Raw genomic sequence first — 17,094 nt, forward strand, 5'->3', positions numbered from 1 at the left:
ACCCGGATCACCATTAATCCTCCTGCTTTACCACCTTTACGACATGTGCCCATGAACCACCCTACTAATGCTGAACCCTCCCAATTCTCAGGTGAGTAATGAACATTTCAGAAAACTGATCTGAGCACTGTAACACATAGAGTGCCCTCTATTGGGGTGTTCAAGAATGCACAAATATCTGTTTGAGACTATCTCCTAATGATTCAGGACCAAGACAGGATTTTCCCCAAACTGCATCTGCCATTGGAACCAGAAATATTTGCGGCTGGTTTTAAATTTCCCTTTCCTCCTCTTCTCATCTCCAGGCCCTTTGCCAAAACTTTTTGCTTTGCCCTCTCCAACCTTTCTAAAAATCTACCCCTTCCTCTCTGTCCGTGCCACCAAAACCCTTTTTATTTCATGAACGAGTTAGAGGACAGTGCTTATAACAGACATAAGCTTGGCTAGAAATTCATACCCACTAAACACATCCACCCAAAACACTGTTTGAGCTGCTAGGGCAGAAAGTGCAAATGGATAGAAACAACGAGTGCATAAATCTGGACTTCACCCACCTTTAAAGCTTTGGTGTAAAACCAATATGCAATCTGTGAACAACTGTACCATGCTGGAGGCTACAGGAGTGTCACTCTCCAACCAGGGGTAGCATTGCTGTTTACTTCAAAACACAAACAATGAAGTCGTGTCACTGCATTTATCAAGCCACCATAGGTAATAAACATTTATGTAATTCAGAAATATCTGCACAAGCCACCCTAGCTTGTCCCTGGATGGGAATATTACAAGTGTGTGCATGCCATTCAAACTCAAGCATTTACATTCACCTGTTCCTTGCTTGGAACAGGTACGCATTATGGGACTGTAGTAAAGCGACCCTTGAGGTCCACAGTATTATCTAGTCACCTGAGCCAACATTCCCAGATCTCTTTCACAAGTGCCAAGCTACAGAATACACCAGCAATAGTCAACTTTTCAATTATATGCGGGAGATACATTCACAGCTAACGAAGATTGGGGGTTTAAAAGGAAACCGCACCTAATTTGCTAATATGAGAAGTGTTTCCCCAAGTGAAAACTCTGAGATGTATTTGAAAACACGAGGTATAATGCGAGGGCTGACTCATGCTAATGGTTTTTAACTACAATTGGCATTTCTGTTTCTTGCTGAAAAGTGGAAGACATCTGTATTATGGAAACTGAAGGCAGGAATCTGGAAGCCACTTTTTTAATCTGTATCCAGTACTAATCGACAACATCCATATTTTTCTTTTTATCATCTGTGATTCCACACCAGTGTTGGGTCAAATGTACAAGGTCCAGAAAGGATTGTCCCTCTATGGCAAGATATTTTTTGTCCTGACAGTAGCAAGTTATTAGCTCTCAGGACTGCCCCTAGTCCCTCAGCCTGGCAGTACTTCTTTTTCACTGGTCCAAGACTGAATGAAGCAAGGGTAGGACAGCGGATTAAGGTAATTCATTTACTGTGTGTTGTTTTTTTAAACACACTTATGATAAGTTAGGTGCCTTTTCAGGTTTTACCTGAAACACAAGTCAAACACAACACTGACTGGAATGAGCGAGAGGACTCTGAACAAGTACTTTTCTTAGTGAAGTGCAATTCCTTAAAAAAATTAAGATAAAAAACAGTGTTCTAATGAATTCACTGATTAGTTCCACAATTGATCAATGCCATGACTTTAAATTATAAACAGCTTTGCTGGTTAAACAGAGGATTACAATGAAACTACTACTTTAAAAAAAATACCCCTTTAATAACAGTTCATTTAATTATGAAAAATAAAATTGCATTAGTGTTTACCTGGCATCATCTTCATTTAAAACCAGAATCCATGGTTTAAAGAGCTCAGTGATGGTTGAATGCAAGGACCGCACCACTAAAAACAAACAAAACAAAAAAACAGCTTTGTTTCTCAAGTATAACTGTAGCAACCAAATTACACATAGCCACCAAACCTGGATAAAAGATCTTAACCTCTTCCTTCAAAAGGGGCGCAAAACCAGACTAAATCATGGGCAAATGAAGATTGGAAATAAATTAATAAGTACTTTATATTTTCCAATAGCTTCACAGATATTACCTCATTAAATATCACAACCCCTATCAGGTAAATATTAACATGATTTTTATAAACTGAATCACAGGAGTAAAGGGACTTGCTCATGGCAAAAAGGGTCTGTGTCACAACTGAGGAATCTAGTTCCCACTCCTGTGTTCAAATCACAATGCCACACTTTTCAGAGTAACAGCCGTGTTAGTCTGTATTCGCAAAAAGAAAAGGAGGACTTGTGGCACCTTAGAGACTAACCAATTTATTTGAGCATGAGCTTTCGTGAGCTACAGCTCACTTCATCGGATGCCACACTTCTTTCTCTGAGAACAGTGGAAGCGGCACATATGCATCTGAAGGGAATCTGGCACCAGGACACACAACTCACAGCAGTAAATCTAGATTTCTCCCATCACTATAGGGGAGAAGTTATACGGCATGCCTGCAATGTGAAGTACTAAAGACAAAGTGCTCCCACAATATCGTGCCCTGTTTTTTTTAAAAATGCCAAATACAGATCAACCTGAATTTCCTGAACTCTGGATAAGTGTGGGTTAATTATGTTCCCTGACTGCAGCTCCTGATAACTGGGCTCATTTGGACCCTCAACTCTGGGGAGATGATAGACTCCTTAGGAGTTAAGCTAAATGATTTCACAGCTCATAAGCAACAGCTGAGATCTTTATAAGGCTGGGCCCTCTACTGTATTTGCAAGCGCAAAGGTCTTCAATAGAAGATCTTAAACCACCAGATTGTTGATATTCAGTGTCTCTCTTTAAATAATTTGCTTTATGCACATTACCTGCTAGAATTCTGCTGCTGCCTACTGGTTCCTGTGCTAAATTGACCACCTCAGAATCAATAAGCCATTTCACGAGGTACTCCATCAACGTCTTCACTTCAGTCATGTAGGGACTCCACTTTGAAAACAGGCCAAAGCTCCTGAAATTCAGTGACGCTACCCGTAGCTTGTGGAAAGACTTGCAAAGCCATTCTATTGTCTCTGTGACCTGCAGAGAGTAGAGAGCTCTGAATCAACCAAGGAGGATACAAATTCAAGGGGAAAAGTGTTACAGCGCTATGTTGTTGTTCAATGGTGGATACTGATTGCAGCTGAGAATTACAATAAACTTCAGAGATCAGCCAGAAATCTTCCCACCTGTTCTACAGACAAAAGGATTTTTGCAGAGCTTCGCAGTACTGGACTTTTAGCAGAGTCACCCTTGCTCCTTCGTTCAGTTTCTGAGGTATAGCAGCCCAAAGTTTTAAGCAATGCCTTCCAACAGTCAGGGCTAAGGAGCTGCTCTGCAGAACCTTAGGACAAAGAGAATGGGAGTTGTGTTTTTTATTTAGGAAAAATACATTAAAATCACAATGATAACTTCAATTCCTCTTTCATAGAATTACAGAATATCAGGGTTGGAAGGGACCTCAGGAGGTCATCCAGTCCAACCCCCTGCTCAAAGCAGGACCAACACCAACTAAACCATCCCAGCCAAGGCTTTGTCAAGCTGGGCCTTAAAAACTTAATATTAGGCATAGGAGCCTGCCATTAGATCAATAAGTATAGCCAATGACAAAATTATGAGAGAGATGGTGGCTTGAATCTTAGGATACTAAAGCTATTCCCCAGATGTGGATATTTTAATGTTCAGATTTAGTGTTATTTTTATTACAGCTTACAGGGCCCCAACTAAGATCAAGGCCTCACTGCAGTAGGGGCACTATGCAGACATAGCATGACACAGATAATGCCTCCAAGAGTTTGGAACCTAACAAACAAGACAATGGGTGAAAGAAAACGAGTATTGTCACCCCATTTTACAGATGGGGGAATTGAGGAATAGCAAGATTAAGGAATTTCCCCAGTCACACTGGACATGTGTGGCAGAGCTGAGAATCAAATCCAGGTTCCAGAATTCCAGTGTTTTAACTGCAAGGCCAGTCAAAGGTGTCTCAAAAACATGTTGTAACATAACTGATGGCAAAATGGCTCATTGATGAGAGACACTCCAGCTTTGCCAGTGAGAGAAACCTGTGCTCTACCTCCCTACAGCAATGCAGGCTGAAAATCTATCACCCCAGATCTGTGAATTTTAGTATGGAGGAAAATGTAGCTTTTTAACACAGTAACATACAACTAGCAGAAAATATACACACAAATCTGTATTTACTAAACTGAGGCAATTTTTAAATCATACTGTATTTGCGGTGGTTTAACTGTATTGCAATCCCTCTCCATCCCCCAGTCCAAATTTTAGGATTATAAATACTGAAGCAGTCTAGTACAGTTCAATGTACTAGTTACTTTAAAATTAATCTGAGGCTTGCCCTGGTTGACCCAGATACTCACTTTGCATGAGCAGTCTTAGAAAGTCACTGTAATGGTCAGGGAACTGGTACTGAAGGAGATATGTCCAGTGCTTGCAGAAAATATTAAATGGCATCAAAATGTCTTCTTCAGGCTCAAGGCCACATGCGCTGAGCGCCATGTGAATGGACTCCAGAAGCCGGGTACGTTCCGACAGAGAAGGCTTAGTGAGGTTTAGCCATTGTGGGAGGTCAAACTAAAACAGAAAAGAGGCAGTGTTTGTTCAAGAAAGCTCTATGTTAAAAACAGAGTTAACTGAAGAGCTAAATTTTAAGAATAAAGGACTTGCTGGGACAGAAAAAGGATATTTTTGTTTCAAGAAAGGCCAGGAAAGAAGGGATGGCTGCATGGCTCGTAAGTTTGAAAATGGGGATAGCATCTGTCTAACTTGTAGGGTCTCTGTTCAAATCCAACCTTGGTCAACAGTGACTGAATGTAATCATTACCCAATGGTTGCCTGGCTGCCTCCGGGAAGTGTGTTGGGGCATTCAGTCAGGTTCCCAGTGGACATGTGTCTGTGTCTCCAACACTGCCATCACAATGGGACTGATTGGCTCCCTGGTGGTTGCCTCTTCAGAGGCACCAAGGACGGACTGAGCCAAAGAGACCCCAGCTCAGAAGTAAACCATGCTGAAAGGGAAGCACTGGAAAGCGTGTACTGCTGCTGCCCATGACGGGAAATGATCTCTTTTTCGTCTCTTATATAGCCTTCACCTCCAGCCCCGCTTGAACTTAGCCACAATAAGAGCTGTGCTATACTAGCAATATACTCCTAACGAATAATTCTTCACTGCTACTTTTTAAAAAATCAGATACGTATTTATTTCTCTGTTAGTCTGAATTCAGATTCTTTTGGAAAACAGTCCTGAGATGCAACCCATATAACACTATATTATGGGCATTCAAGAGCATGTTACCTTCGTCAGCAACGTGAAAACAACATCATTGTTGTCATCACTCAGAAACTTGACAACTTTTTCATACAAATTTACAAATTCCTCAGGCGAGGCAACTGGAGTGAAGAAGGGAGAGAGCAAATTACAGAGTCTTCGATTCTGCAGGATGGTTTGGAGGACTAATTTGCACTCAGATTTGGTCCCGCTGATAAATACCTTAAAATAGAGACAGAGTTATTAAAGAAATTCCTGGAGAATGTAGTTTCATTCTTTACAGCAGGCTTTTTTTTTTTTTTTTTTGGGGGGGGGGGGGGGGGGGGGGGGGGGGGGATGGGTTGGAGAATTCAGTTGGATTAGGATTCTCTGAAAAACAGATAATCCAATGCATGTCTTTTTAAATACATCCCATCAGGTCTGTCTCTGGACGCACATAAAAATTACTCTTAAAACGCAATACAAACTGAACTGAGATTGTAAGCTCTTTGGGGCTGGGACTGACTTTTTTGTTCTGTGTCTGTCCTAGCCACTGGCCCATGATCTGGGCAGCTAGGTAATACAAATAAACAAACATAACAGAAACACCTCCAGAATCCATTTGTAAAATAAATATGTTCCACCACTGCCTTTAGCAAAAGCCCAAGTGTCCAGAAAAGTCTTACACCACGGTCCTAGAAGTCAAAAATTCTGGCTCCGATGGGCCAACAAGAGGAAATGAATTCCTGATTCAAGAGCTCTTCCTCCTGTTGCTATACATTTGAAATGTAGGGGCAGTAAACAAGAACTCTTCAGCTGATCTCAAATGCCGCAGAGGCACATAGGGAAAGTGGTACTTAGAACCCAAACTATATGGGGTTTAATAAATCAGCATAAACACCATGAATTGCTAATGGCTTCTCTGGAGCACTGGTGTAATATGCTCCCTATAGTTAACACTACCAAGCAGTAGGAATTATGTTTTGCACCAGCAGTGTCTTCTGACTGGTGCTCTACATCAACCATACTGTAACAGTTTAATCTGAAGGTGACAAAGGCCTGGGTGACTGGCCAGGTCCATGCAAGCAACGAAACAGTCAATCAATGAACCAAAATGCTAAAATGCCCTTGTAAGCAGTGCAGCTACCTGGGATCCAAAGGGCAAACTGAAGATCCTGACTTCTTAACAACTAAACTCAATCGTTTTCGTCTCACATTGAGCCTGCAGTAGCTATAAAAGGCATCTCAGAACAACAATCTTCATGCTGCTTATGTGTGACACAACTGAGGTATTGTGCAATGTGGTGGTAGGAGAATGAGTGACATACTTAGCTATGAATTCCCAGATTTCTGTGGATTTCTTTTAGACCTTAGATATTAGCAGGCAGTTCGCATTAAAAAATTGTGAGGCATGCAGAATTAGAACGTATACAGAATAAACTTACTTGGCCTAGGATCTCGATGCAGGAGGTAAAGAACTGCCTTGTGGGTGGATGGCGTTGAGTTTCATCACACACAAAATCTATTACTGCAAAGAACAAGCTAATTCCAACTTTCTGAATTGTAGACGTAGGCTGCACCTTGTAGATATTTATTAAGGCTCTGCAGAAGAATGCATATAAAACTGCAGTCTGTACACAAATTATCACCCATAACAAAAACCACATTACTATGGCTAGTATCTATGAGGTGGACTTTTGGGTTTGGTGGGATTTTTTAAGAGTGGTTCTGCCTTGAAAAACGGCTCCAGTATGTACAAGTAGCACCTTAGATCTTGACCTTTGTAATCAGAGTCAGATAAAGTCACTTTATTTTCAAAAGATTTTACTGCATTTTACTCGTTAGCCTTGAAGAACCAGCATAAAATATAGAGAGAGTACTGTACTCTAATGCTCCATCCAGTTCTGGTGTCCACAATTCAAGAAGGATGTTGGTAAATTGAAAAGGGTTGAGAGCAGAGCCACAGGATTAGAAAATATGCCTTAAAGCGATAGATGCAAGGAGCTCAATCTATTTAGCTTAACAAAGAGAAGCGTAAGGGGTGATTTCATCACAGTCTGTAAGTACTTATATGGGGAATACATTTGATAATAGGCTCAATCTAGCAGAGAAAAGTATAATACAAAATGTGTGTAATGCACATATACAAAATGGGAAATGACTGTCTAGGAAGGAGTACTGTGGAAAGGAATCTGGGGGTCATAGTGGACCACAAGCTAAATATGAGCCAACAGTGTAATGCTGTTGCAAAAAAAGCAAACATCATTCTGGGGTGTATTAGCAGGAGTGTTGTAAGCAAGATACGAGAAGCAATTCTTCTGCTCTACTCTGCACTGATTAGGCCTCAGCTGGAGTATTATGGCCAGTTCTGGGCATCACATTTCAGGAAAGATGTGGACAAATTGAAGAGAGTCCAGAGAAGAGCAACAAAAATGATTAAAGGTCTAGAAAACATGACCTATGAGGGAAGATTGAAAAAAAATTGGGTTTGTTTAGTCTGTAAAAGAGAAGACCGAGGCCTAGTCTACACAGGGGGTTGGGGCGCGGCGGCAAGAGCTAAGTCGGTCTAAGTTATGCAACTTCCGCTACAAAAATAGCATAGCTGAAGTTGACGTACTTAGAGCTACTTACTGCCCTGCAGTAGGTCAACTGCTGACACTCCCCCATCAACTCCGCCTGTGCTTCTCACTCTGGTGGAGTACCGAGTGGATGGGAGAGCGCTCGGTGGTCGATTTATCATGTCTTCACTAGACGCGATAAATCGACCCCTGCTGGATCATGCCCTGAGCGTAGACATGCCCTGAGAGGGGACATGATAATAATTTTCAAGTATGTAAAAGGCTGTTACAAGGAGGAGGAAGAAAAAAAATTTTTTCTTAACTTCTGAGGGTAGGACAAGAAGCAATGGGCTTAAATTGCAGCAAGGGAGATTTAGGTTGGACATTAGGAAAAACTTCCTGTCAAGGTGGTTAAGCACTGAAATAAATTGCCTAAAGAGGTTGTGGATTGGGGATTTTTAAGAGCAGGTTAGACAAACACCTGCCAGGAGTGGTCTAGATAATTAGTCCTGCCACGAGTGCAGGGGACTGGACTAGATGACCTCGCGAGGTCCCTTCCAGTTTTATGATTCTGTAATACAAGCCAATAGCTGGAAGTTGAAGCTAGACAAGTTCAGACTGGAAATAAGGGGTTAATTTTTTAAACAGTGAGACTGATTAACCCCGGAAACAAATTTAGCCATGGTCATGGTGGATTCTCCATCACTGGGCATTTTTAAATCAAGACTGGATGTTTTTCTAAAGGATCTGCTCTACGAATTATTTTGGAAGTTCTATGGCATGTGTTACAGAGTTGATTCAGACTAGATGAATACAATGGTCCCTTCTGGCCTGGGAATCTAGGAATCTACTTTTGTGCATCATCAACAGAATTGTTTACTGAGTGCCAATCAGTTACACCTTGGCAAACACTCTGAAGTCAGTGGGACTGCACAGGTATCACAGCAGGCAATTTAACAAGACAATGGAGTTGCAAAGGTGTAAACCAAAGTATTAATTTTGCCTGCAGAATGCACTCCCAATGACAATCTGGAAGAAGGATCCCAATGCAAATGTGCAGGGCTGGAAGTTAGGAAAAGCTTATTCATAAAGTGTTATGTACATTTGTATATTTTATATGCAATCAGTGAGATGCAAACATGCAACCACATTCTTACAGAAACTTTACAGTTGTGTGGGATATCTGTTGCACTAAGGACTTCGAGAGGAAGTGGACCTCATGTTAATTCAGTCAACAGCAGATTGAATTACAAAGCCCTCTTCCATTACATTATGTCCACAAACATTTTGGAAAGCTGGTGTGACAGCTCTGAATTATAGCTCTATCAAAGCACTGTTGACTGCATTGGGGAGAGTCCATAAACACTGACATTATAAACACTTATTTTTAGTTCATGGCCGATCTAAATGCTGTAAAATTTTGCTGTGGCCTGATATTTAGTACACCACGCCATTGCACAAAGGAAGTGTTGTCATTTGCTTTTGCAAATGAGTTAAAAAGCAATGGTTATACTAGTGCAGAGTATAAAAAATGAAAGTGTAACATGCAAAACACTATGAGATAAGATAGGCTGGATAAGAAGAGCCTACTACTGCTGCCAAAAGACAGAGTCAAGCCTTTTGTTCATGTGGTAGAGGTCTGTGTTATGAACCAGTAAACCTGAGGGTTCAAATCCTGCCTATGACTTAGACTGGTGGGCATTACAAAAGCATGAAAATAGATTTTCCCTTTTCACTTGGCTGTACAGAAAGTCAAATTCTCATTGTAAAACACTACTGTATATAGCAGTAACTGTGTTACTTACGTTATAAAGTTTTCCACATGTACAGCTGCTTCCACAATACTCAGAAAAGGCGGCTTTGTGGCTTCTGCTTGTAGTAGTTTTACTTCTTTACGCAGAGCGTGAAGCTGCTGACTTATTGCTTCATTTTTATGCTTCCCTGCAAACTAAGGGAGATAGAGCCAATTACTTAAAATTTAAGAACCTTTACAAGACAAGTTTTTCTAAAATTCTCCCTCCCGTCACAACAAAAGTAAAAAGAAACTGGAACCCAGCAGCAAGGTCCTGAAGAGAGAGGATTTCCTGATTTTGGGCCTAGAGCACGTCTTGATTCTGTGGAACGTACTGCTTAAGCACACACATCTTGGTAATTTTCATAGTTAACGATCGCGTAGTAACATAATTTCAGCTCCTCTATTTAGTATTTTTAAATATATATAACCAAATGGATAAAATCTAAACAATTAGAATAGACTAAAACTCAGTTTACACAACGAGTGAGGTTGTCTATAAACATCCCATTTTGGTTCGGTTATTCCCATCAACAAACATATTTGCCTAGTGTCTTTCAGCAAAATCATTTAACAAGATTAAATACAAACTGTACAAAGGGACCATTTCTTTAGTTGAGGAAATGCAACCACCTGTAGAGTGAAATGTAGCAACTGTACAACAGTGCACATCTGCTCTACCCCAAGTACAAGAACTCTTAACTGGGTGCTTTCAGTATACCAATTCAATGATCCAAAAGCATGGAGCTAGAGCAGAGGTCCCCAAAGTGTGGGGAGTGCCCCACTATGGGGGTGTGGAGGAACGTCCACAGAGGCGTGACAGGGACCTCCCCGCCCCCCGCTCTGCTCTGGTGCCGTCCCCAGCCACGTCCTCGGCTCCATCCGCAGCCTCGGCATGGCTCCATTGATGGCCCAACACCAGCTCCCAGCCTTGCTGCTGGCCACAGCTCTACTCCCAGCCCAGGGCCAAGGCCGGAGCGGCTCCACCCCTGGCTGCAGGCACAGACCGCAGACCAGCTGCAGCTCTGCCCCCAGCCTCGGCCCCGCCCCCAACCCTAGACTCACCCCCAGTTGAGGCCCCAACCTCAACCCCCTTGCCCCTGTCCTCATCCCTCTGCCCCAAGCTGCGGCACTACTGGCTCCGGGGGGCACAATCCTCAAAAGTTTGGGGACCGCCGAGCTAGAGGATGTGAAATTAGATTTCTAACCTGGACTGTCACAAGAGCTGCTCCCTGACAGCTTTTATTTGAAGTACCCGGACACTTCAACTCAAGGGTAATCTGTTCTTCCCTATTGATATAGAGTTTGGGGATCGTGTCCAATATTTCACTGTCAAGAGCAACCTGCTGGGTCTCCCGGCGAGCCGCAGTTCTGCAAAATATAGACAAGAAGTTAGCAAAACCTTTAGCACAGAGCTGGGCATTGGAAACTTTAATAGCAAGAGATACCATGACTGCAAGATTACGGGTTTTACAAGGAAAAAGGTAGTTAACTATAGTTCTAGATAGTATATAATCCAAACTTCAGGCAGTATAGAAGTTTACTAAATGAAAAACAGAATAAATAAAAACAGACGTACATTTCACAAGCAGCAATTCATAACAACGGGGAAGTAACTTCACCAGGAGGATCTTAAACTACTCAAATATAGCACCTAAAAAAGATTCTGGGACAACCAAGCAGGAAATTAATTAGGCCACATACTGTAACTAGGTATAAATAGTCTTTAAATAAAAAGGCTGGATGGTTCAGTTAACACAGTGAAGCACACAGAGTTACTGCTGAAAAAAAAAAATTTTTTTTTGAGGATTTGTTCTGTATCTCAAGCAGTTTGATATATCTCTTCTCCATGATCATGCCAACTCTTTAAAAGGATTTAGAGACTCCAATGACAGAAGCGACCATTGTGATCATCTAGCCTGATTTCCTGCATAACCCAGGCCATAGAACTTCCCCCAAATAATTCCTAGAGGAGATCTTTTTGAAAAACATCCAATCTCGATTTTAAAATGGTCAGTGAGGGAGAATCCACCATGGCCTTGGTAAATTGTTCCAATGGTTATTTACTCTCACTTAAAAATTTCATTCCCAGTCTGAATTTGTCTAGCTCCAACTTCCAGCCGTTGGGAAAACATGATACCTTTTTCTGCTAGATTGAAGAGCCCATTATTAAATATTTATTCCCTATGTAGATACTTATAGACTAATCAAATCACCTTTAAATTTTCTCTTTGTTAAGTTAAATAGATCGAGTTCTTTGAGTCTACCACTATGGCAGGTTTTCTAATCCTTTAATCATTCTCATGGCTCTTCTCTGAATCCCCTCCAATTTATCAACATCCTTCCTGGATTAGAGGCTCTAGAACAGGACACCATATTCTGGCATCCATCACACCAGTGCCAAAAACAAAGGTAAAATAACCTCTCTACTCCTATTCGAGATTCCCCTCTTTATGCATCTCAGGATTGCATGAGGTCTATTGGCCACAATGTCCCACTGGGAGCTCATGCTCAGCTAATTATCCACCACAACACTCAAATTTTTTCCAGAGTCACTGCTTTCCAGGATAGAGTCCCACTTTCCTGCAAATACGGCCTACGTTCTTTGTTCCCAAATGCGCACATTTACATTTAGCCCTACTAGAACACACAGTGTTTGTCTGTGCCAACTTAACCAAGTGACCCAGATAGCTCTGTATCAGTGACTTGTCTTCTTCAATATTTACCAATCCCCCAATTTTTGTGCCCTCTGCAAACTTTATCAGCGATGATTTTATATTTTCTTCCAGCTCACTGATAAAAATATTAAATAGCGTAGGGCCAAGAACCGATCCCTGTGGGACCCCACTAGAATAACATCTGCTTGAGGATGATTCCCCATTTAGAATTACATTTTGAGACCTATCAGACAGCTTTTAATCCATGTAGTGTGTGCCTTCTAATTTTATATCATTCTAATTTTTTGTAATCAAAATGTCATGCAGTACTAAGTCAAATGCCTTAGAGAAGTCTAAGTGTATTACATCAACATGGTTGTCCTAATCAACTAACCTTGTAATCTCATAAAAAAACAAAACAAAACAAAAAAAACAAATATCAAGTTAGACAGGATCTATTTTCCATAAACCCATGTTGATTAGCAATTTTGTTCTTGATTAATAAAGTCCCATATCAGCTGCTCCATTATCCTGCCCAGGATCGATGTCAGATTGACAGGACTATAATTACCCTAGCCATCGTGTTTATCTTTTTTTAAAAATGGTCACATCAGCTTTCTTCCGGTCTTCTGGAACTTCCCCACTGCTTTAAGACTTATTGAAAATCAACATAAAGGTCCAGCCAGTTCCCTTAAAATTATTGGATGAAAATTATCTAGACCTACTGATTTACAAATGTCTAACTTCAGTAGCTTCTGTTTAACATCCTCAAGGGATACTAGTGGAATGAACGAGTGTTATCACCCTATGATCAGACTGCATCTGTTTTTTCCCCAAATACAGAATAGGAATATTTAGTGAACACTTTTGCCTTTTCTTCATTATTATGGATAATTCTACTATTTCCATCTATTAATAGACCAATACCATTGCCAGGATTCTTTGTTCCTAATAAATTTAAAAAATTCCTTCTTATTGAACTTAACTCTGCTAGCCATAGAATTCTTTTTGTGGTCGTTTGTCAGTTCTCTTTGTAGTCTTTTGCTTCCCCTATCAATTGTCTACGATTACTAACTTTATATTATCATCAACCTCCCATTTCTTCTCTTTTTTTTTTTAAATTTTATATTTACCTTCACTTCCCCTTTAAACCAGGTTTTTTGTTTTTGGGTTTTTCTTTACCCAGTATGGCCTCCTTCCTCAGTTGTAAGATTGTGCCTTTTTGGTCATCTAGTAAAGTGTTCTTAAATGATTTCCCAATTACCATTCACATTTTTCTGATTAAATTATTCCTCTCAGCTGATTTGGCTCAATTGTTTTCAGCTTTGTGAAACTCGCTCTATTAATGCAATAAGTACATTTATTTATTCTGCTTGCACATTACAAATGTGATCAAGTCAAGATTGTTTCTGAATGGCTAAAAAGGGTAACATTTTTTAAACTATTCATTTATCAGTTTTTTTAAAACTCTACGTTCTTCTTCAGCTGCATTTTGCTATGAGAATGGTGACAGAATAATCTGTACAAAAACAACGTACGAAGTTACCAGCACTTGAGATCAGATTTTCCTCTTGCCGGCTCCATTGCAAGAAATGGCCACAGTAGGATGACTTATGTAAAAGGATTAGTTAACTAATTACTGACTATAACAATCTAGAGTAGGAATAGGTTATGTCTTAATTAGAATGAGGTGAATGTTCCACTCTTTTCCATGAAACAGAATAAATCCTAGTAGTTAGTTCTGGTCCTAAATTTGTTATATCAATTAAATAATCATGCAATCTACAAGAAAAACACAAAATAGGTCAGTAATAGTGAATCAGGTTCTGTTATTTCTAATCATGCTAACAATGCAGACAAGAAGGCTGCTTCAGAAGTCATCTGAACATACCACCAAAGCAGAAAAAACATAGCTAAATCTTACTTGGCATGTTGCTGCAAGTTGTTAAGGTCCATGCGCACAAGCTGTGTTGCTTCTTTCTGACTTACTAGACTGGCAGAGGAAATAACAGGCACAGGAGGTTTCACTGGTTGTAGGGGAAGAGGGGGTTTGGGTGCATCATACTTCTTCAAATTACTCATTATTCTCTCCTTGGCTAGAAAGGAAAGGAGGGGCAATTCTTGTCACTCTTAAAGAAAAACATTTAGGTTGTAATCTGACCATACAAATAATTTGATTATTACTGGTTGTGACGCTGACAGACCAGCTCAAATCAAAGCTGTGGGCCAATTCATCTGCGTGTGAATAGCAAAGAAATGTTAAGTGAGCTAATAGGCACAGGCCAATTCACTTGTTAGAACAGAACTAAGGGGGAAGTTATCATATTACGTTTACATGGCATATACCCCGGTAATTACATTTACACCAAATTTAACTGTTGGTTGCTATTGCCTTACGTTATGTATATCCTTGTACTTAGTTAACCCTAGATCAAAAGTATGTATTAATACCGAGATGAGGAGATGTTTGATGTGTAAACGTCATGAAAACTAACGAAAGATTGTTTGGACTGCTGTAACTAAATGAATTGTGTATATCTCTAACTGGATTGCCCATCAAACAGGATTGGAGCCTTGGAACTGTAAATGAAGAAGCATGCTAATGTCAAAGTATGGGTCACTGTGTTCAGCAATGGGAAATCCACAGACCCAGTCTGCATTTAGTCAACAAGGACAAAGCCCATGCTGTGATGGAGACACTGGTCAAGATTGTTTTCAGGGGAAAACAGCTATAAGAACAGAACCCGGGAAATGATTCTGAACCTCTGATCTGTTCTGGATTCTAGCAGGATGGAATACTGAATGAGTTGACAGAGATATCCAGATTTACCCTGGGTGACCCTGAAAAGACTTTTGGAAAACTAGCAAATTACTACATCTCTCCTATCATTACAAGCTTGGACTCACCTGTCAATGTATCTTATCTGCTTTAACCTCTGTAACTCTCACTTCTTTTTATTAACTAATAACTCAACCTCCTTGTGTGCATTATGTGTATGCATTATGATATAGTCTTTAATTATATGATCACATGCTATTTTCTCCCCAAGACCTCTGCCTCATTCATTGCACAAAACAGATGATGCTCAATTAAATATTCTTTTTCCCCTCATTGTTCAGTGTGGGGCTTCAGTCCTTTTTTACTGCACACTAATCAAACCCTGCTCTGGAAACAGATGAGTTTCCTTTAGGGCTTTTCTATGATGCTCATCACTACAGTATAGGAGTGCTTGACAAACATTAATGTCTTTATTGTCACAACACTGAGATGAGGGGGTATTTTTATCCCCATTTTACAAATAGGGAACTGAGGTAGAGAGATTAAGATCAAAAGTATCCACTAATTTTGCGTGCTCAATTTGAGATACCCGTGATCTGATTTTTCAGAGTACTTATCAATATATAGCACTTGACACTTTCAGAGCACAGCTCCCTTTGGCTTCAGGTTCAGCTCAGATTACTCAGCATTTGTGCAAATCAGACCCCACGGTCTCAAGTAAGACACCCAAAAAACAAAGACACACAATTATTGGCTATCTGCAAGAAGTCTGATTTAAGTGACCTGACTAGCATCACACAGGAGCTCTTGGCAGAGGCAGGGATAGAATCCAGCTATCCAGGGAAGACATTCAACCACCTTTACCATGAACCCATTGTGATAGATGCGAGACCTACTTTGGGAGTAGGAACACTTCAAAGACTAGTATACTAACGTGTCGTGCACAGAGAACCATAGATTTACAGAACACTGGGGAATTACAGACCAGTCAACTTAACGTCAGTACCCGGAAAGATAAAGAAGCAAATAATTAAGCAAATTGTGAACATCTAGAAGATAATAAGGTGATAAGTAACCATCAGAATGGATTTTCAAGAACAAATCATGTCAAACCAACCTAACAGCTTTCTTTAATAGGGTAACAAGCCTTGTGGATGGGAGGAAGCAGTAGATGTGGTATATCTTGACTTTAGTAAGGCTTTTGATACTGTCTCACATGACCGTCTCATAAACAAGCTATGGAAATACAACCTAGATGGAGCTCCTATAAGGCGGGTGCATAACTGGTTGGAAAACCATTCCCAGAGAGTAATCATCAGTGGTTCACAGTCAAGCTGGAAGGGCATATCAAGTGGGGTCCTGCAGGGATCAGTTCTCGGTCCGGTTCTGTTCAATATCTTCATTAATCATTTAGATAACGGCATAGAGAGTACACTTGCAGAGTTTGTAGATGATACCAAGCTGGGAATGGTTACAATTGCTTTGGAGGATAGGATTAAAATTCAAAATGATCTGGACAAATTGGAGAAATGGTCTGAAGTAAATAGGATGAAATTCAATAAAGACAAATGCAAAGTACTCCACTTAGAAAGGAACGATCAGTTGCACACATACAAAATGGGAAATGACTGCCTAGGAAGGAGTACTGAACAAAGGGTCTGGGGGTCATGGTGGAGCACAAGCTAAACATGAGTCAACAGTGTAGCACTGTTGCAAAACAAAAACAAAAAAATACAACCCCATCATTCTGGGATATATTAGCAGGAGTGTTGTAAGCAAGATGCGAGAAGTAATTCTTCCACTCTACTCCACGCTGATTAGGCCTCACCTGTCCACTTCTGGTTACCACTTTTCAGGAAAGATGCGGACAAACTAGAAAGTCCAGAAAAGAGCACAAAAATTATAAAGGTCTAGAAAAACATGATCTAGGATGGACTGAAAGAATTGGGTTTGTTTAGTCTGGAGGAGAGAAGACTGAGAGGGGACATGATAACAGTTT

The 17,094-nt window shown here is 40.5% G+C and overlaps 1 protein-coding gene across 3 annotated transcripts in view; it reads right to left on the reverse strand.

The window, feature by feature from the left end:
- The window catches only part of EPG5 (ectopic P-granules autophagy protein 5 homolog), an 83,175-nt gene that overhangs the window by 20,902 nt on the left and 45,179 nt on the right, over nucleotides 1-17,094 (reverse strand). For all 3 annotated transcript variants that reach the window (XM_037902463.2, XM_043547441.1, XM_037902464.2), the window contains 10 exons: nucleotides 14,241-14,412; nucleotides 10,868-11,030; nucleotides 9,673-9,815; nucleotides 6,755-6,911; nucleotides 5,358-5,552; nucleotides 4,423-4,636; nucleotides 3,229-3,383; nucleotides 2,872-3,079; nucleotides 1,820-1,895; nucleotides 555-658 (listed from right to left, as the gene is read on the reverse strand). In XM_037902463.2, coding sequence (XP_037758391.1) covers nucleotides 555-658; nucleotides 1,820-1,895; nucleotides 2,872-3,079; nucleotides 3,229-3,383; nucleotides 4,423-4,636; nucleotides 5,358-5,552; nucleotides 6,755-6,911; nucleotides 9,673-9,815; nucleotides 10,868-11,030; nucleotides 14,241-14,412 — 1,587 coding nt within the window. The remainder of the gene's footprint in view (nucleotides 1-554; nucleotides 659-1,819; nucleotides 1,896-2,871; nucleotides 3,080-3,228; nucleotides 3,384-4,422; nucleotides 4,637-5,357; nucleotides 5,553-6,754; nucleotides 6,912-9,672; nucleotides 9,816-10,867; nucleotides 11,031-14,240; nucleotides 14,413-17,094) is intronic.

The sequence above is a fragment of the Chelonia mydas genome, chromosome 5, assembly GCF_015237465.2.
Source record: "Chelonia mydas isolate rCheMyd1 chromosome 5, rCheMyd1.pri.v2, whole genome shotgun sequence".
Lineage (NCBI taxonomy): Eukaryota > Metazoa > Chordata > Testudines > Cheloniidae > Chelonia > Chelonia mydas.